Below are 20,576 nucleotides of genomic sequence, written 5' to 3'. Positions count from 1 at the left end.
AAGACATGAAGATGAATCGTGAAGGGGTAGTCCAGCATTACTATGACCGAAAAAATACATTATGGTCATGAAATGGTCTAGCCATCCTACAGATCTCAAACCTACAGAAAATCTGCAGAGGGAGCCGAAGCTTAAAGTTCTCAAGCAGCAACCAAGAAACCTAAAGGATTTAGAGAGTTTCTGTAAAGATGCATGAGCCAAAATTCCTCCTGAGATGTGTGCAAACCTGGAGACCAACAACAAGAAATGTCTTACTGCTGTGCTCGCCAACAAGGGTTCTCTGCAGAGCACTAATTCAAAACTGCTTCAAAAACAATCAGTGTCATATTATTTACATTCCAACACTATTGTATTTATGAAACTAAAACAAAGGAGGGCAAAACAGAAAGTTTTGTCCAGATGCAGAAAACCATCATTATTTTAGTTGTTAAGCCCTTTTCATCCCAGGGATATCTGTATGTTTACTGCAGCTAAAGAGTATTGGTCACTTCCAGCACAGGTTAGTGTTGTAAAGGAGTCAAGCCAAACTACCAAAGTAGTTTTTTTTTTCATTGCCTAAATATAACCGACAAGTGGAAGTGAAAGTAAAAAAGCAAGACGGCGCAAAGTACAAAGATCCTCCCAGATCCTCCTTCCTTCCCATCATCTCTCCAATCTTCTACTGTGGACTTTGCATGTCTGATAAATATGGTAATTATCTTTCAGTGACCAAAGTAGCTGCTGTCAGAGAGTTAGACCACTCAGAAAGATTTCTAGCTGACACTTGGGAGATGACAGGAACTGGACAAAGCTACCTTGTATTTAGCTCCATTCACTGGGAAGCGCCGCCTGCTGCACATGTGGCTGAACTGCAGACAATTTCTGCTCAGTGGGATTAACAGGGAAAAGGAAGGGCTCCCATAGATGGGCTCTGATCCTTTGGAGAAGCATTCCTACTCCTGAGGCATGAAAGAGGCTTTGCACAAAGCTGAAATATCAAACACAACTAAGTATCCATTTTATTCATGAGTTTCTTTAGTTATAAAAATGATAAGATGCATGGTGAAACTTTCTGCAGTTCACCACTTGTGTGGTTGGTAACTTTAAAAAGAAACATGGTATCGTTCTTGTCACATTATTTTAAAGCAGGTCTTATTTAAACGCTGCCCAAACACCAATAAGCTCATCTGACCTCAGAAATCATAAAATCTAGTAGTAAAGATAACGCAGCTCCACCACATGTCATAAATACAAATAAAACATGTGAACAGGAAATGAGGATGTGCAAAGTGAAAAAGCAGAAGAGGAGTGCACAGATCGAAGGGTTTGTTTTTTGTTTATCAGCTTCTTGCTACTTCACTGCTGCTGCTGCTGGTGATGATGACGATGGCACCAGTAGTCTACACTCAAATGTAATCCTACAACATCTTCACACAGCCAGCCATTTTGCAGGGCTACAGTTGTCATGCACGTGACAGATTATAATCCCCAGAGTGGTGAACAGAGGGAACATGGCGTCACATGTCTACATGCATGCACACTGAGCATGTGCTGCAGTTTGAGTTTAATAGAGTTGCGACGTACGCATGAGTAAGATGAAAGGGACGCTTCGATGAATAATTAAAAGTGTGGAAACCCTGTGTTAAAATGGCTGGAAAATATTTGATGTGCCACAGAATGGAAGTCTGCTGTATTTTGTATAAGGGAGGAGACAAAGGAAAAAGCAGTGCTGAGCAGCATCTAAGCAGCCGAGAAGTACATTTACAGTTCTACAATACAGAAGGAAGTATTAAGCTACTTACCTTGAAGTCAATCTCCTCCTAAAACACATGTTTTATTGCCCTTTTTATTGCCTTATATGGAGCTTTTTTATTGTTCGTGTATCATTTACAATTTTCTGGTGCATTATCTTTACTGTTTTGTTGCTTCTGTTAGTATTTATAAATTATACTGACAATTTGTATTTTGCAAATTGGAGTTTTCTTGTACGCCTCTTAGCTTTTTGCTCTCTTTGCATTTTGCTTGTGTGTTTAAGCACTGTATTTAAAGCTATTGTTAACATTAGCTCCCACCGTGGTGCAGCTGGGTCATCATGGAATTGCTGTTCGATCTGGAGCGTTGGTCAGATTTTAGTGTCACTTGCACACAGTGATCGACCTAATAGGTCTTCACCCAAAGTTGTTTGGTGCCTTTTCATTTTCACACCATAACATTCATGCACAGCATTTAGTTTCACTAAAATCTCGCTCCTGATGTGATGAACAACAGATTTTCACTGTTGATGAATTTTTCATGCAGAAAATGGTAAATAAAGAACTTGATGACGACAGTTTGAAATATCTCTTTGTCACGCATGTTGCATGCCACTGTATTCTCCTCTCAGACTCACAAACAGTTAAATACCTACCAAAAATACACGTTTACAATAGATCCATGATAATATGTGTGGTTAGCCAGTGTTTTTCTTATATGCCTGCCGATTTCTGCTAAGCGAGTACTTAAAAACCATCTCCACCTCACCCTCTCGCACATGCGCACGTGCATTTAGAGCCTAATGATGCAATCCATGAAAGGGGAAATTTTGCTGATGACATGAATCTGATTCACCCTGTGAAATCATGAATTGATCATTCGATGCAACCAAACCGGTGCGTAAATCTGAGCAGAATAAAAACGTGCATTCAGTTATGACAGCCTGAAAAACTGTCTTTTAATATTAAAATTTGTCACAGTTTTCTCCCTTTTTTTGTCTCTTTAACTCCACCGTGTCCTCACTGCCATAACGGATAATCTCTCCCTCTCTCGCTCTCTTTTTTTCTGTCCTCATTATGAGAAAATTGTTATAGTTGGCAACAGAATTAACTGCTCGTCTGCTACCGAGAGCTGGAAAGAAAGAAGTGGGTCATATGTTCAAAGAGAGGAGGGGAAGAAGAGAAGAACGCAAAAGCGTTGGTTGGGTAGGATGAAAGCATAGGTAGAGAGGAAGGAGCTAAAGGCTGAGCACTAAACAGGAGGGTGAACAATGGCCATGAGCTGTGAAATTAACCAGATGAATAAATTAGAGCAGGATAGAAAATGAAGCAAAGCGAAGGTGAATGCAAAGGAGTTTTAACTGACAGTAAAAAGGAATTCTTTGCACTTGACATAATCTTATGATTAAATTATTTGAATTTCTTTTTCTGACTGAATGCTTTGATGAATACACCACGCTGTATACTCATACAAGATGAAATATTTTACTTGTATTGTAAAATCAACACTTTTTTTCTAAAATTAGATCATTTGTCTAACACGATTAAAGAAGTGAAAGGCAAAACTATATAGTTAGCAAGTCAAACGTGTCCCAGGTAGGTCTGTTTTTAACTCCCAGAGCATGAATATGAATAACAAGTTCATGCAAGTGCTGATTCTTTTGTAATAATTACCCACAGAATACATATTCACACAGTGCTGTGATGACAGTCAGCAGCTGCTGGCTCCCTGTAGCGGGCAGGTTGATAATCATGGAAGGAAAAACACAGAAAACCATGTAAGTTGTGAGGTTCAGAAGTGTTGCTGGTTTGATCACTTATAAGGAAATGTTGTCTTCCTGGTTTTCCGAAAGGTGCTGTGTCTCAAATCTGCATAAAGTGTTGAAAATGAGCACGAAATCTCGGGATTACCATCAGGGGATAAACTGAAACGGTTTAATTTAGACCACAAACCAGACTGATACTAAATAATTCTAAACTACTTTAAAAGGTGGTTGGGGATTTCCTTTCCAGGATAAATATTGGGTTTCCTGGTTCCAGTTTAGGGGACTGGGTGCATTTGTTTGCTCCTAGTGCTAAGAAAAGCAGCTGCTGGCTCCTTGTAGCGGGCAGGAAGTGAAAGATCAACAGACTACGGACAGACTAACGCCAAGATAATGATGATTAAATCAGGGGACGCAGAACAAATGATACAATAAGGTACAACCCTGACAAGATGTTTAATGGACTAAATGATTACATGCGCCCTTGAGAAAACCAACAAGATGGGAAAATGTTAGAATTGTTTTAGCCCTGTCTAAAAGTCTGTCAATCTCCATAGACTCGCATGTTAAAACTTTTTCTGTTTGCATTCACACAAGCAGCATTTTTCTCTCTTTATTTCTTTTACTTGTGCTACTGCACATTACTGTGGAAGCTCATTTCTGTCACTGAAAAACTCCTGAGCTTGAGTTGGGTGCCTAATGGCCCTTTATCAAAAAGAGAGCTGATGTACTAATTCTGGTACTTAGTATCCACCTGTGAACCGTTTTCCTCTAATGTTATCTGCTACACTATAACAACTAGCTCCAAAATACCAAAAAGGATGTGGGTAAAACGCTAACACTCGGAAACTACAGGGTCACATTGTGATGGCTACGTCCATTTTTATATATAGTTTGTGCTTTCCACATTTTTTTTTCCACTGTAAAGGGATTAAAATAAACTAACAGAGCAAATTATACTCTGGAACAGATTAGCTTTCATATAAACACATTAAAGGACACACACGGGATGTTTAAAACTGCTTGGGAACCCTTTTTGAAGTTTGGAAGGTGCGTGCATCTAAGGGAAAATGAAAAAGACCCATTTAATGTTGAGAATCAGCCAGCTGGAGCAGATTGTAGTTTCTGCTCGTTTTCCCACTGCTGTTCAACAAAAAAATTCAAGAAGCAGTAAAAGAAGAAAATACCAAAAAAAAAAAAGAATTAAGTGTCTTTAATGATATAGGCTACATTTGTACATTTTCTACAGCAGACTTTCAATGAGACTAACTGCCAATAAGAAAGAGAGAACATTTCACCTGTAACAACTGAAAAACTGGATAAGATGTGAAAAGCTCTGAATTTAAATACTCAGTGTAAATATTCAGCTCAGTATTTTGTCCCATTAAATAATACAAACATTTAATAGCTTGAACAATCAATGTGAAATATAAATTACATTAAAGCACCTTTTCAAGAATGAGGATATTAAAATAAATAATTGGCCTTTCCATATCAAGACAGTACATTTTGATGGTAGTAATGTAAGGCTGTGCAGTCACACTGAATGCTCCCACTCACTGATGTAAAACGTACAGTAATGACACAACGTGACTCCAACAACAGCAAATAACTGTGGTTACAATATGAACACCTACGGATGCGTAGCTCCATCAGCAACGACAGAATATTAGTAACTGCTGCGGCATTGTTTCCTTCAGTTCCTTCTTCGAAAAAGAGACCAAATAAAGGACAAAAGTGAGAAGATTGTCACTTAGTCTGCCACCTGGATGAAGCCTTGTTAGAGATGTCGATTCATTTAGCAAGAATAAACCAAATCGCAGTTCCTCACTCAGTCACTCGTCCACACTGGGACACTGATGAAACCCGTCGTCACCCAGTAAAGCTGTCCTACGATGAAGTCGCTAACTGTACACTGTTCATGCACGAGCCTTTCGTTCACGCGCTAACGATTCTACCTAAACCTGGCAAAGCAACAGTCGCGTGATCGGGTGCGGCGACACACACCTTACACTTTGATCCCTCGACACCTGCAGGTCTGCCTGTCAAATGCATGCACACACACACATACACCCACACGCACGCACAAACACACACCAAGTGAGAAAAGCTTACTGTGAGTATAAAATTGAGGGTAGAGGGTGTTTCAATGGGTACTTCAAAAAGTCACAAGAACATATCAAAGACTGAGGCACAAAGCTGCCTTTTTAAAATCACCAATACAAGTACCAGCAACCGGTGACGGTGGCTCCTGCCTCTACTGCCTTACGGGGTGTAGAAAAATGCATACATCTATGTTACAGTACACGAAGAGGGCTTTAAATGTTTACAGGGCCTCCCAAACACAAATATATTTAATGCTTTGTTTTATTTATACACTGGAAATTTGGTAATCTAAGGAAATTTTAGTGGACATACTATTTGAGAAAAAAAAAAAAAAAAAAAAAATCGGACAGCAATTAAAACACTCGTAATTTTTCTTTACATAAAACCCTGTACATGTTAGCATTATCAGTCAATTAAAATTATTATTTTGAAAAAATGTCAGTCAGATAGTTTTAAAAGCTCTTTTTTCTTACAAAACTGTTTTTGTTATCTGTGTGTGCAACAGACACGATATATTCCCAATTGTATTCTGGGATTGGGAGACTAATTCAGTCCGAGTACTGAAGATCTAAGTCCACTGTGCCGTCTGTCACCACTAACCTCACCCTCTTGGGTTTTGTGGCACCCATGGAGTGAGATGTTGTAACAGGTCCATAGTGTGATGTGCCTTGGTGATCCCCAGCGTGGCACTGCTGCTGCATATCCTTCCTGCAGTGCTCGTCGTGACCTTTGAGCCCTGAAAATCCAGCCAGAGAAGCTGGGTTGGAGAGCTGGGGTCCACAGGGCTCGACGACCAGCCGCCCCTGTGTGCCCGAAGGCTCCATCAGGCAGTGGTAGGTGTAGTTTGTTGAGCCCAGTCCTGGGTAGCCTTCAGCACCATCCCTGAGACCCAGGGTCAAAGAATGGTCTCCACTGAAGTTTAGTACGTAAGGAGGACCTTGATAGCCGTAAGGGAACGAGGCTGAGGGGGCTGAGGACTTGTTTGCTGGTGCTGGTGTAGCAGGTGGTGTATTGTGAACCACTTGGGGGCTGTTGTGCTGAGACATGGGCGAAAGAGAAGTGCCAAAACTGAAATCAAAGGGGTCTTGCTGAGTGTAACACGGCTGGTGTTTGTCTGAGGTCGGCGTAGTGGATTTATCCTGTTTCATGCTTTTCTCGTGCGGTGCTGAATAACTGTCGGACATTTTGCTAGGAAAGTAGAACTGCCTCGGCAAGATAGAAAAGTTTTTGTATGCCATGTTGGCTTCGGCACTTTCATGTTTGTCTGATGACATCTTAGCTTTACTATAAGAATGAGAAATTGAGGAGTTGGGTTTATTGAAATGAATGTTGGACCTGTTGGAGGAAGCGAGGTGAACGTCCTTTTCGAACCCCTGAACAGACAAGTTGCCTTTCTGATGACTGTCTGCACTAAAGCAGAACTTTGGACTCTGCTGGGTTTTCTCCATAGCACCTGATTTTGCACCTAGCATTCTGGACGAGACGGTCGGGCTGCCGGCAGCCGTGGTCTCTTTGCAAGGTGCGCTGTACAAGTTCTGACTCTGGTTGCCCCCCTGAAACTTGAGCACCCTGTGAATAACTGTAGAGGTTTTCTCAGGAAAGTTGAATGGATTGTCGGGAGGGTTGGGATTTTTCACAGTGAAGAGCTGAGGAGAGAGGAATTTGTTAGACATTTGAGACGACTGTACGGGCTTTGTTAAGCAGCTCTGGGACACTGCTCTAACTGCGTTTGGCTGATTGCTAGAAAACGACTGGGATTTATTGGGAATGGTCATACGATGGAAGGGACCCTGGGTTTTGAGGTTAGCCTGGGTTTTTGATTGGCTGGTGCTTGGCTTTATGTTCATGGCAGGGTGGGGTAAAGTAACAGGGCTTTGAGTTGTAACCGAAGACGATGACGCACCCATAAAACGAGGCTTACTGGGTGCCATGAAAGACTGATTTTTTAAGTCTTCTTTGGAAAACCTCATTCCCGGATTTTTACTTATAATTCGATCTTTAGCCGCCAAGTCGGGGTTGCCCAGAGCTGAATAACTGAAACTGGTGTTGGGTGGGTTTCTGTCTTTGGAGGTGTCCTTTGCTTCACATTCCAGAGGAACTGAGTCACTTTTGGAAGGCATTAGGCCTGGAAAAAACTGCAAATCCTCACTGGTAAAGTTATTTCCAGGACTGGGAGGGCCAAGGTATGGCGTTTCCGTGGTCCACGTGTCGGTAGGGCTGTGAGAGAGGGGACTGCTGAAAGGATCTGTAGGAGGATCCAGGGAACACAGATCTGATGGGGAAGATGGAAGCATGTTCTGTGGCTGGTAATAGCCCTCAAAGTTGAGACACTGAAAGTCAAGAATGTCATCACAGCAGTTTGTGAAGCTGGGCTCGCTGGTAAGCATGTTATCTGCTGTTGCAAATGGAGGAGACTGGGACGGGGGTTGGATGACAGAATTAGAAGAGGCTGTGGGCTTTTCCAAAGTCTGAGATGAACACAAGCCCTCGGAAAGCCGAGAGAGACTGTTATCAATTTGCTGAAGAGTGTGACTAAGGCAAGTGGTGGGTGTTTCGACAGGCCCACACTTGTGTGTTCTGTCCATTTTGTGCCTCTGTTTCCTTCCTCCGCTGATCATCTCTGGCCTTTCAGTGATTCTGTCTGCAGCTACGGATATAACTTCGGTTTTACTGTCGTTGAGGGGCGAGGACAGCGACAGCGGTGATAGGGACAAAGAAAATGGTGGCGGTTCGGTTTTCAGAGAGCTGTTGTTCAGTCTCTCAGAAGATGGGCACTCTTCTTTGAGCTTGCAACAATCGGAAAGTCCTTTTTGTTTACCTAAAACGTGACCCTTCATCTCTGTCTTAATAATGGTCTCTACTTTTAAATCGGGCTGTATGAGCTCCTCTTTACTATCCACCTCCCAAATATCCTCCATCTTCCTACGCAGTTTAATTACCGGTAATGGACAGCCATTTATGTCCAGTTCCGGCTCTTGCTTTTTTTGTGACCCACTTTCAAACAAGCAGGAACTCTTTAAAAAACCTTCTTCGATTTTTGTTTCCAGCGCTGCCGCTGACAGGGCTGTGCTGTCATTTTTCTGACTCTCTGTTTTTTCTAGCAGCTGCTTGACTCCAACCACGGGGTCCCTATCGATTTTCTCTTTGAATTGTACTTCGTTGCTGGCAGACACATCGGGCCCACAGACGTTTTCCCTGTCATTTTCAAGGTCCTTGTCTGATTTTGCACCAGTGTAGAAATTTATAGCTTGCAACTTCTCTCCTCTTTTTTTCAAACGATGCAATCTGCTCTTTGACTTCTTACTAGCTTGCACGTGAGCCTGAGCTGCCTCCATCTCCATGTTTAAAATTGACACCGAGTCCATAATAGCTTTAAAAGGATCGAATGCCACCAACTCATCTCCCTTTTCTGCTTTTAATGCCATGTTTTCCAACCCTGCACTTTGCATCTCCCATACTTTCCCTCTTCTCCTCTTAAGCCGAATTTTAAAAAAGTCTGGCTTTATGTCTTCCAAACCACTTTGTTCCAGGGTCATCAATTTCCCCTGATTTCTACTTTGAAATTCATCTGAAGTCGGACTTTCGGCTACATCCTCAACACGCTCGCTCTCTAGTGTCTGTGCTTTACCGGCGTCATCCTCATCCAGCCTCTCTAATTTACACTTTCGAGCGTTCCTCATTAAATGACCACGCTGAGCTTCAGCAGGTCTCGAGCGAAGGACCCTGTTAAAAGAGGAGTGTCTTCTGGGGGCTAACCGCTGCATTTCTGTCCTCCTAACTCTGACTTTATTCTCTCTTTTCACTTTGCTACTCTCCCCTGAAGACGGGGCGAGGTCCTGCCTCAGCACTGCAGACGATTTCAACTCTGTAACATTTTTAGAAACCTGATCTAAGGCAGAGTTTAGACTTTGTTCAGAATCTAGTGCCGAACTGCGAAATGTACGTTTCTTCAGAGGTATATTGGACTGCGCGTGCACTTGTGCATTGGTGTCTGGATTAGTCGTGGTTTTAGCCGAAATCAGTGACTTGTGAGGTAGTGGGTTGAGGCAGGTGGCCGGTGGGTCATTGTGCCTCTGTGGCAACTTAGGCTCCACACTCTCCTGACTCAACTCCGTCTTAACTGTAGCTGTAATGTCTTTGCTTAAGTGTCCCTTGGTGCTTGGCTTATCTGCTGCTTTTCTTTTCACTGCTCTGGGCCTTATCTTTCGTCTTCTAATAATCCTCCTCTGCACTGAACGCCGGAACCTGCCTCCATTTATTTCAGTTTGTTCTGATTCCTCCTCGGCACTCTCCTTGGAGGCCCAGGTAGAAAACCGTCGTCCCACATTACCTCCCTTTAATCTCCCATCTATTAATGATTTATCTTTTCTTAAAATATCAGATAGCAGAACCTTTGCCTGTTTTATAACAATATCATCTTCATGGCTACTTACTGGCTGCGTACTCAAACTCATTTGTCCTGATCCTTCCTGCGTGCAAACCCCCTTGGCTGTATTTTTAACATCCTGGACATTATTTTGACATTTGCTGGAAACCATTTTGCAATCAGACCTTTTCACTTCTTCTAGGTTTCTGTTACTTTTACTGTCTCTCTGCCCTTCTGTTTTGCCTTTTAAAAAATCCGTCTGTTCGTTTGTTATAAAATCTTTGTCATCTACCGAAGCCGTTTGTATTTCACTAAATTTCTCGCTTCTCTTTTTCTCGCTGTGGGATAAGTCGCCCGTGCTCTCGCTCGAATGCCGTTTCCTTACACTGGTTTGATCTGGAGACTTGAAAGACATTTCCCTCACCCCTCTGTTACCGTCAGCTGTGCAGACCTCTGAACTTCTCGCCTGCCTCTGCTGAAATCTGGATGCTCGTTTTTCTGTTGCTGGGCCTGGGCGCTGGCTCTGCATCCTCCTTCCTCTAACCTCCACCCTTACTTTCCTGTCTTCACAGCTTTCTCCAAGTTCCAAACTTTGTGACACCGATAACCTCGTTAGATTGACTGTAAGATATTGCTTCAGAGATATTAGCGGATTGTCTCCAGTGTTCTTCAATCCATCCGTGTTACTCGTGGATAAAGCTCTGATAGTCTTGCGCTCAGTTTGCTCGGCAGCAGGATTTTGAGCCGTGGTGATGACGCTGGTTTCGATGGCGCCGCGGTTTTGACTTTCTGTGATTGCAGTTTCGACATTCTCTTGTTTTATTGCACTGCAGATTTTGTCGCCCTCATCCGGGTGACAAACAGTTGTAGTGTTAGTTGTGTTACTGGACTTCGTCTGGTGTGCGAGTGTGGTGCGAACACTGCTTTTTGTTCTTGAAGAGGTCCTCATGTGAACGGGCTTCCTGCCCACCACTTTTGCAAACCTCCCATTAAGGCCTGCGCCTCTTACCGCAGATCTGCTTTTCTGACATGCTGACATGGAGGAATTCAGAGTAAAGGGCTTCAAGTTCACCGCACTGCTGTTGCTTTCTTCCCCAGTCATGTTCAGTCCCCTTGGCCTGTTATCTTGTGGCCTCACTTCCTCGAGTTGCAGCAGCAGTGCCCTTTCTTTGCTTTTTGGATCCTTACAATTGAGTAAAAAATCCAAAGAGTGGCGCCGCACTCTGACTCTAAGGTCCTTTAGTGTAACCTGGGATAAAAGCGGAACCGTTCGCCACTGTTTGGCTGTAGAGGAGGACTTTAGTGGGTGCTTTCCTGATCGTCTTTGCTTCTCCTGTCTCCACTTCTTTGTCTGACTCAGTTTTCTGTTCTTCAAGGCATTTCTTCTCATCTGCTGAGTGAATGAGTTCCTTGAGGGGATGGCTTTGAAAGAGAGACAGCAACAAAGAAGCAAATTAACTTTTTGGTTTCTACACAAAACCCATTGTTCTGCTTTTCTGCCCTGTGAACAACTTCATGTGCAGAGTCTGGTCTATAGTGTAAATCAAACTTGTGAAGACAACAACTGTAAATTGCATCAAGACGTTGAAGCATTTTCTTTTTTTTTTTAAAAAAGAAGAAGGAAACAAAGCATGTTTACTCTGAAACAGTGGAACACATAACAGTTTGTTTCTAACAGGAGGTAAAATTACATTTTTTCAGTTATCAACCCACTTAAAAATCTAAATAATGGACGGCAAACGTAAGGTCCGGGCACCAGAATCCCCCCAACAAAGACTCCAATACACTCACTGGATAGCTTTGGAAAATGTGAAGGGCATGAATTGTTGGACTTAAATGTGTTTTACAGCTTTTTCTGCTGATAAAGACCTCCCTGTGGCTAATCATACTCCACAACTGTAATTAAGTAATAGATAAACAATCGCATAACAAAAACAGTTCCTGTTTCTCACTACTTACAATAGGTCCACGTACAAAAGGATATTTTCTGTGAACAGAAGCTGTGTGTTTTATAATTACAGGACACTCTAGGCAATGAGCTACCAGAATTTCTTTTGTAATTTTACACATTTATTTCTTAAAATTTAAGCCCAAAGCTGAAAGATTTCTTTCGTCTACTACATAAGCATTTCTATAGCATTTATATATGAACAAACCTAAAAAAAAAAACCAAACAACAAACAGTGGTTCCCTAGAAGTTCTTTAAAGGACAAATAGATAATATAAACTGAGAAAAGAGGCGGGTTAGGGTTGTTGTCCTTTGGTAGGGGACCAGTTTAAGGGATTGTTTTCTTGACTATAAAGCCCGTTACACAAGAATAACCGCCACTCTTTGCCTGCCCACAGGCTCCCATGAGAAAGGTCTGCAAAAGAAGATCAAGTGAGAGGCCCTCAGAGCTGCAGGAAAAAACTTTCATTAGATTTACTCCTCCTAGGCAGATTTCATTGAGCAAGGGCTCACTTTCAGACATCTTGGGTAGAGCTCAACTAAACTGGGTGAGGTTGAGCTTTGAAAAGGTTGAACTTGATTCATACGACAAGAAAAAATGAGAGCTTTGTAGCAAAAATGAATGATGAAAAGTAATTTAGTAAGTTCATCCTGATTACCATCTTTTCATGATTGCTGGAAGCCAAAAATGTCATTTGAATTAAAATCCTCTTAAAATCCGAGTCTAATCACAACTAAAGCTCCATTGTTATTAATCATCGACACAGATTATTGAATAACTTTTGATAAATATAAATATTTTAATGAGGATCCATTTGTGAGTGGTCCCTCATAATGTTTATGTTGGCTGTCCCCGAGGAAGATCCCATCTAATTATTCTAAACCCCACATAATAAATCCTTTATTTATATGATTGCATAAGCATGCATATGCTACCTAAAGCAAACAGATAAGAACAAAAGGATATTAAAACATCTGGATTTATTTAGTTTATTTATTTAGTAGAATAAGTAAACAAGTTTGGAGATTTTAATATAATATAATAACACAGATATTTAATAGTAGACCCTTTTTAAGGCATAATATTTTACAGGTTATGGATAATTGCACTGCCACTGTTGAACGTATACTTTAAACAGAGCAATAATTTTAATCTGAACAGTGTAGTCACGGCAGAATTTAAGCTGTACCAGGTATTATTGCAGGGCTTGTATTAATGTAGTCTTTACTTTACAATATAAAGGACTTCGAAGCAACTGTCTCTGTGATTTGGAGCTATATAAATAAAACTGGATAGGATTTAATAAAAAAAAATTTGGCAAAAACTCTGTTTATTTGTGTGTTTTCACACTAACATCAGGGTTTTTCCTGAGTGGCCTTGAGCACGAAAGGACTGCATATAGTTTAGGTATTTTGTTATCTTACTCAATAAAAATCTATGGATTTTCCCTTTATGTGCAATCCCTCTGATTGTGCTTTGGGGAAAGCCCAAAAGCTCTTTAGTAAGAAAATCCCAAACTGGTTACCTTTAAAGATTCCCGAGTGTATTCCTGGTGTTATTGGCCTTGTAGAAAAGTGACCTCTCTCTCTGTGATGACGAAGATATCGCTCTCTCAGGCGGTACTTTTGGCCCACGGGGTCCTTTGTTTCCTCGATTTCAGGCTGTTTCCCTCTGTGCTTGAAGTGACCCTCTCCATTCCTAAAGAAGAGTTAAAAAAAAGATTAAAAGTTCAGAGTTTTCATCTCTTAGATGAATAAAATCTGTTGAGAAAAAAAAAAAGACTTTGATAAAGACCACGTCTGATCAGATAATGGACGTACCTCTCACAGGTGCAGCATTCACACATTTCATTGCCTTCACCAAAAAAGCTGGCTCCATAGTAACACGTGATCTCTTCCCCAGGTGCTATGGGTCGAATCACCTCAACACAAGCGATATTCTTCTCACCGGGGACGAACTGGGCGGGTGAAAAAGAAGGAAAAAAAAAAAACCAAAAAAAAAAACCAGACAAAGACAAAGGTTGGATGGCCCGTGGGAAACAACAACAACAAAGCAGTCAGGAGGCAGAAGGCAGGTCTAAATCTGCACTTAAAATAAAACATTTGGCATGAAAATAACATGTTATAATTTCAACTTGAAGTGTTTTAGTGAATTATTATTGCAGATTACCTTGCAGTTTGGCTTGCAGTCTTCAGTGCAACGGGACAAAGAAAAAGAAAGATAAATAAGGTCACTAATAAAATCACACCAGTGAATGAAAAACTCAACATTTTGCTAATCTACTGGTTTAGATTGGATTTATTTTCACTAAAGAAATAAAGAGATAGCCCTCTGATGGAAAAAAATGACCCAGTTTTTACTAGGCCTTTGGCATAATTGCAGTTAGGATAAGATATGCTTTGTTTTCTTTAAAATATGGAGCTGAAACATTAAACAGACCTACAACAGAACACCTCAAATACAAAATATATCAACACAAATAAAATGTGACAAAACAAAACAGCTCAACAAGGTTCAAAAAACAAACAACATGCAAAAGAAAAGCTCTAAATCTAAATGAAATACAATCAGATGCTTAAAAAAAAAAAGCTTGATATAATATAATATGACAAAGTGGCTTGAAAAGTAAAAGAGTTCAAATTCAATAGAGCAAAAAGAAACAGCAGTGAAAACAAGCACAGCATATGTCATGTCACATTAAAGTGGTTCACTATAACAGGATGTGAAGTGTTGAGACAACACAGGGCCGAAATAAACTCAGACAATTTACTCTCTGCTAGACAGATGTTTTGTGTAATAAAGAGTTATTGCATGAGGTATGAAAGACCTCCTGAATCTTTATTACTGTGCACCAACATGTCATCTGCTAACATGATTTTCTCGCTCTTGTAACTAGAAAGTCAATAAATCATATGAGGAAACCTATAATTTCTCACTATAATTATGATGACGACACAGACATGGGTGCAAAACATTGACCGCTATCCCTGTGTCACTGCAGTGCAAACCGAGTTCAGGATAAATCTGTTTTGGTGCACTCTATGAATTATATACATTCATCAGCTTGAGTAAGGAACCGAAAGTCGGCCTATTATGCTCATTTCCAGCTCCATATTTAGCACAGGTTTGCATGATTTATTTATTTATTTTTATTCATAATTATTCATATTTATTCATCTATTATTAAGCTTTGGTAAAGCCCCTCAGTTCCTCTTCTGTTTTAGTTTCCATTTTCCTCTTTTTAAGCCAACATCTTCCGATTGCCTGCTCATCGCAAGCACGAGGGTCAAGATAGTCCCTGTTTTTATCGTAACAGAAGCAAAGAGCAGAAACGTATCTGAAACAGAGCATTCAGAGCAGCCTGAAGCCTCAGCTTTCGGCCCACAAAGTTAACTGTACGCACACCAGCCTCAGCATTTCCAATGTGAGCAATCAAACTTTAAATAAAGGGTTGCTCAATGACAGCTAAAATCATAATCAGTTAATTTGGTCACCATGGAGAACTTTTTAAACACATTTTTAAACACAGACTACAAAAAAATACACAAAAAAGCATTTAAATTCTCTTTTTTTTTTTAAAAAAAAAAAGGAAAGAAACTTGCCTTTCTATTGAAGTTAATTTCCCCAAACCTTCATCATAATAAATCAAAGTGAAATGATCTGACCCTGAAATCCTATTTGAGATCTCTGAATTTTAAAAGGACTGCTTGCACACTATCTGAAACTCTGGCATGGTCAATGTAAATCAGTATCAATCACTGTAACAGCACACATATAGAGAGAAACACAGTAGGCCCACTTTAAGAGTAACTACAGTGTAATACTGAAGGCATGGCCTAGATTTCCATTAAGATGCATATATATGTGTACAACCACTAGTCTCGAAGGTAAACACACTCACCGTGGTTAATGAAAGCTGCAGGCCCGAGCCAGAGCTGAGCGCAGCGTTTGCGTGTGGAATACATCACGCTGAAGTCATTGACTCCCGCCCTCAGCACGGCACTGTCAGCAGGACTCAGCTCTGCTATGCAGCCCAGCAGGACCTCCACCCGCTCTCCTACAAACCTGCAGAGGAACAATTCAGGCATCACATTTTCAGTTGTAAAAAACAACACCATACAGGACGCAGTGCTGCTGCAGTGGCAGCTCGTGATGCTGCTGCGTGTGAATACCAGTGCCTAGTTGAGGTTATCTTGGCTCCGTTGGTCTCTGAGGAGTATCTGTCACAGGACTCTATCTTGACACCGCTATCCAACAGGAAGGCACTGAGGTAGCGATAAACCTGCAAACATCACACACGGTCTTTGATTGTGATGTTACACTCGAGTGACAAATCCAAGTATCGGTGATAAACACATACACACATAGACAATAAAGTCAAATGATAACAAACATTTTTGTTTTATGCATACATGTTGTCTCAGCAGCTCCTGTCGATGGCTCCCCAAAGCATTAAAGTAGTCACCAGCCAGCTCGCCCACCGTTAGAGCCTCAAACGTAGCGTTGAAGTCGTGCGTACGCTGAAACCTCAAAAGCGTCTCTTTGAGGTTACCCCAACGTCGGATCTCTGGTGGGGGGCTGCACAAAGAGAGAGGGACAGATATAAGAAGAGTCTAAGAAGCTTCCTTTTAACACTGAATTTTAGATATAGCATCCAAATATATTTTTGAACCAACAACTTTAGGAAAAAAAATAAAAAAGAAAATAAAAAGAAAATCACACAAAAAACACCCAAATCAGCTCACAGTTAAAAATATTTGGACTAAATGTTCCACAGTTCTGTTCTTATAAGCTACAATAACAATTAATAAATATCTGTGCATCTTTCTCAGAAATCTAACCTTCCTTCACTTCTGTATTTAATACGGATGCACCAAAACATGCACAACAGGTGCACACAGGGTTTTTCCACGGCCCTCTGGGAGGTCGCTGCACCCATAAGTATGACTGGTCAGGATGTAGATGGGACAAAGAGTTTACGTTACCTTATTTAATAAAAGCCTATCCATTTTTCGGTTCTTATATTATTTTCAATTATTCATTTTAAAGTGGATTTAAATACATTTCATGCAGGAAAAACACCACCCAGAATTTTACAAACACTTAACAAACTCATTCATTAAAACGGCTTTAAAATAAGCGGTTGTCAAACTACTCATGAAAAATCTTGGAAAATGAACAGCAGTTTACTGATGCTGCTGCGTACACCTTCATTAAAGTAAAATTCAGGTTTTTCTTTTTAATGACTTTCTCTAATGACTGCTGAGGTGTGAGCTTTTATTCGGACACTCATCGTTATTATATATTAACTTTCACTGAACGTCCAGGTTTTGCAGTTGGCCTGAAGTGTCACTGCATTAAAGCATAATCAGAACCACCTGGTATTCTTAAAGTTTTATAGAGCTCAGGGGCCGCTTTAATAGGAATGCATGGATTGCGAAATTCTGGACTGATGATTAACCTTCAAGTGCCCAAAGAAAGTTAATTTAGAACTCAAACTGCACATTTCTGTGTGCTGTAGTGATATTTCTAATGATAAAAACATTTCCAATTTACTTTAACAAAATGTAAAGCTTTCTTTTTTTCACTCCACCTTTCAAATAACAGGAATTAGCCGACTGGTGTTGGGAGGATAATAGAAAGTTATACAGAGTAATTTATGACCCTGGAAATGTATGTATTTTTATAAAATTACAGGCTCTCATTTTATTTTCCACTTCTAATCACGACATTGTAATGGTCTGCAGTCAACCATGACTAACAGAACTAGAGCAGCACCATTTACTGCTGCGGAGGCCTTGAGGCAGACACTTGAACACCTGAAGTAAAACAGCTCAACTGACAGAAATTAGTTGGCAAAAGTGACATAAATAATTTGAATGTTTCTGCGCAAACACACACACATCAAAACAACATACGTATTAAGATTTTGTTTTAAACAGAACCCTGGAAGTAACAAAGGCTGAAGAAAAAGCCTGATTAGGAAAATTTCACTGTAAGTTGCTGTTGATGAAGGCGTCACCGGTTCATCTAATGTTACTATTTATTACACAACAATATGGACACACATAAGTAAAGGCATTGGTGGATTTAACAAGATCTGCTACATGTAAAGGAAACAGTATGATAACCACAAGCAGAGCCATTATTGCTCTATTCCTGTATAAAGTATGAGTCATGACTCCGCTTTGTCATTTCAGACGCTAAAAAACTCGGCTGTTTGAGCGTTTAAATAACAGTTTGAGTCAATATTGTTTTTCTGTTAATAATATTTCTTTATTGTTATTAATTCCCCCTTTGTGTTGGGGCAACAAACACTGACATTCTAAATAATAACTGACATGCTTTAAAGTCTTTTCAGCTCTTTGCTAATTTTTTTTTTAACATTTTCCCAGCACAAAACTGATGTAACGCAACACAATCGGCTGTTGACACAAAGAAATATTAATGAAATGTTGAAATTGAGCGCAATCTGATATCCACATGTGGGTTTTGTTCCTACATCCTCATAACATCATTATAACAGTCTTTTTTTTCTCAAGTTGCAAAGCTATGACATCACAACAATGTGATTGGTCAGGTGCAAAGCTAAAACCGGACCAATATTATTTTGATGATGCACAAAAAACACCAGTACGGGATATCAGATACACCTTACGTGAGAGCTCATGTTATGGTTTCTCTTTCACCCTCACATTTATTTATTTTTATATTTCACTATAAAATGAAATTCACCCCTTAACCCTATTGTGGGATTATTAATTTAGATCAGTTGCTTTCTTCTGCCTTTGTATTTTTTCCACCCAACCAAAAATCTAAGAAATCAAGCCTTAAAAAAGCCAGCGAAACAGCAGTGATCACACTCTTTCCAGCCATACCATAGCACTGGGTAGTCACTGGACTCCATGATTGCTGTATTGTGTGTCAGATTACCTGATGTTCATTTTGTGGGTGCTGAAGCCCAGCAGAGGGTCCAGCACCAAGCGGGTGGCCAGGTCATCCGTCTCACACAGCTCCTTCACACTCATTCTAGTGCTTCCGTCCATCGCCTCCCACCATCAGCATGCTGAAACCACAGGCATCAAAGTAACGCTGTGACAGCAGCAGCAGCAACAACAACAACAAACCACAATCACCTACGAGTTTTGCATTTCTGCACATCACACAACACCTGCATTAAATTTCTCACCGGTGCCCTGATATCTGCGTATATAACCGGTCTGCTGCTGGGTTGCATCATGTTGAAGAACAGTAGATAAAATCGTTGCGTGAGAAAGGAATGTGGCTGTGTTTCTACGGGCTTCCACAGTCCATTAGCTTAGCAGGGTAAATATGTTATCAGCTGCGGGACGGAGGGAGCTAGCGCTATGGCCTGCAGCTACAGTAACGGGATTGCATCGCAGCGCTGATGAAAGCCAGCGCATCGATGCATGCTTGACACACCTATGCGGGCTTTCCAAACCTACCTGGGAGTCTTTTGTAGTCAACGAAAGTATCGTCAGGTTGACCGTTTAGCAGCAAGCCGCTCACTCGCTCTGCTCCGGCTCTCGCTCTGCTGGCTGGGGCAAAGTTAGCCTAGCAGCAGCAGCGAAGCCCGCTAGCTCTCTGCCGCCTCGCTGGCTCTCCCCGAAGATGGAGTCTCCTCGTCGCTTATGGAATTTTACTGCTCCTTCACGACTCCGGGTCCCAGCCGAAATTTTAAAAGGAGGACAAATGCACAACACCGGGGAACGATTGAGACACGAAATGTGTGTGTTTTGTAGCCGCTAACTAGCTTTTACAGGCTCGTCTAGTAGCAAAAGTTGATGATGAGCGACGTCCAATGCAACCGAACTAGCTGTTAGCCACGCCCCTTGCGCTGCGCCATTCGCTTAGGTCAAGGTCAATTTTACAAATCAAACCAGAGGGCTTTGTTTTAAGCTCTGTGATTGGTCAGGCCTTTTTATGGGCGGAGCCGATCCATACCCTGGGTTTACTACGACGTGCAGAGGGGAGTGTTTTCTTGTACAGCGGCCTCTGCCTCTATTTGGCTGCTGGAAAGCATTTCACACAATCACACTGTTAGTACACAGTCAGAATGCGCTCATCAGCAGCGACACTAAAACCTGCCTGAAACCCTCCTGCACTGTTAATTACACTAAAGCTCACAGTGAGGAACTCCGTGCATTAGGTTAATGCTTCAGGATTGAAATTTTGCTATTTAAACACTTTATATTTGCTTAACCTTTAAATAATTTATTTTAAGTTTTAATTACTGAGATGACAAATTTAAGGGCCAAGCTTTAGATTGTATTACGTCATAATAAAAACAAACAATAAGCCATTCTACTTTTGCAGGACATTTTCTGTCCGACCCACGAAAATTGAGAATAATCCCTGCGCAAAGTACATAATACACACATAATACATTTGTCCTGTAAATTACTCTTGTCCTGGGACAAACTGTAAGCCTCTGGGTTGGAAAGGTGATTCCAAAATATTATTTAAAATACAAAATAGCTCATGAGAACGGCCCAAAATAGTATTTTTCTTTTCTTTGCCATAGCCTTCTGATAAGCATGTCTAATAGACTAGTTAATTTAAGATTGATGATTTTGTTGACACGTGTCTCTTTTTTTCACATCAACATATTTTTAAAGAACAGTCATTATGCACTGCTGCT

The 20,576-nt window shown here is 40.9% G+C and overlaps 1 protein-coding gene across 1 annotated transcript; it reads right to left on the bottom strand.

The window, feature by feature from the left end:
* Positions 1-4,701: 4,701 nt before the first annotated feature.
* Positions 4,702-19,759, bottom strand: kmt5c (lysine methyltransferase 5C). Its single transcript, XM_085404634.1, has 9 exons — positions 19,381-19,759; positions 18,848-18,980; positions 16,327-16,492; positions 16,087-16,196; positions 15,816-15,979; positions 14,084-14,103; positions 13,735-13,871; positions 13,440-13,612; positions 4,702-11,387 (listed from the first exon to the last, which is right to left on the bottom strand). The coding sequence occupies exons 2-9, from the start codon at positions 18,958-18,960 to the stop codon at positions 6,148-6,150; spliced, it is 6,123 nt and encodes a 2,040-aa protein (XP_085260760.1). The 5' UTR covers positions 18,961-18,980; positions 19,381-19,759; the 3' UTR covers positions 4,702-6,147.
* Between the last annotated feature and the right edge of the window lie 817 nt (positions 19,760-20,576).

The sequence above is a fragment of the Rhamphochromis longiceps genome, linkage group LG4, assembly GCF_057381845.1.
Source record: "Rhamphochromis longiceps isolate RC_006_pf linkage group LG4, R_longiceps_female_GT1.1, whole genome shotgun sequence".
NCBI lineage: Eukaryota > Metazoa > Chordata > Actinopteri > Cichliformes > Cichlidae > Rhamphochromis > Rhamphochromis longiceps.
The sequence above is the reverse complement of the archived record's forward strand: the minus strand, read 5'-3'. Positions and strand labels throughout refer to the sequence as shown.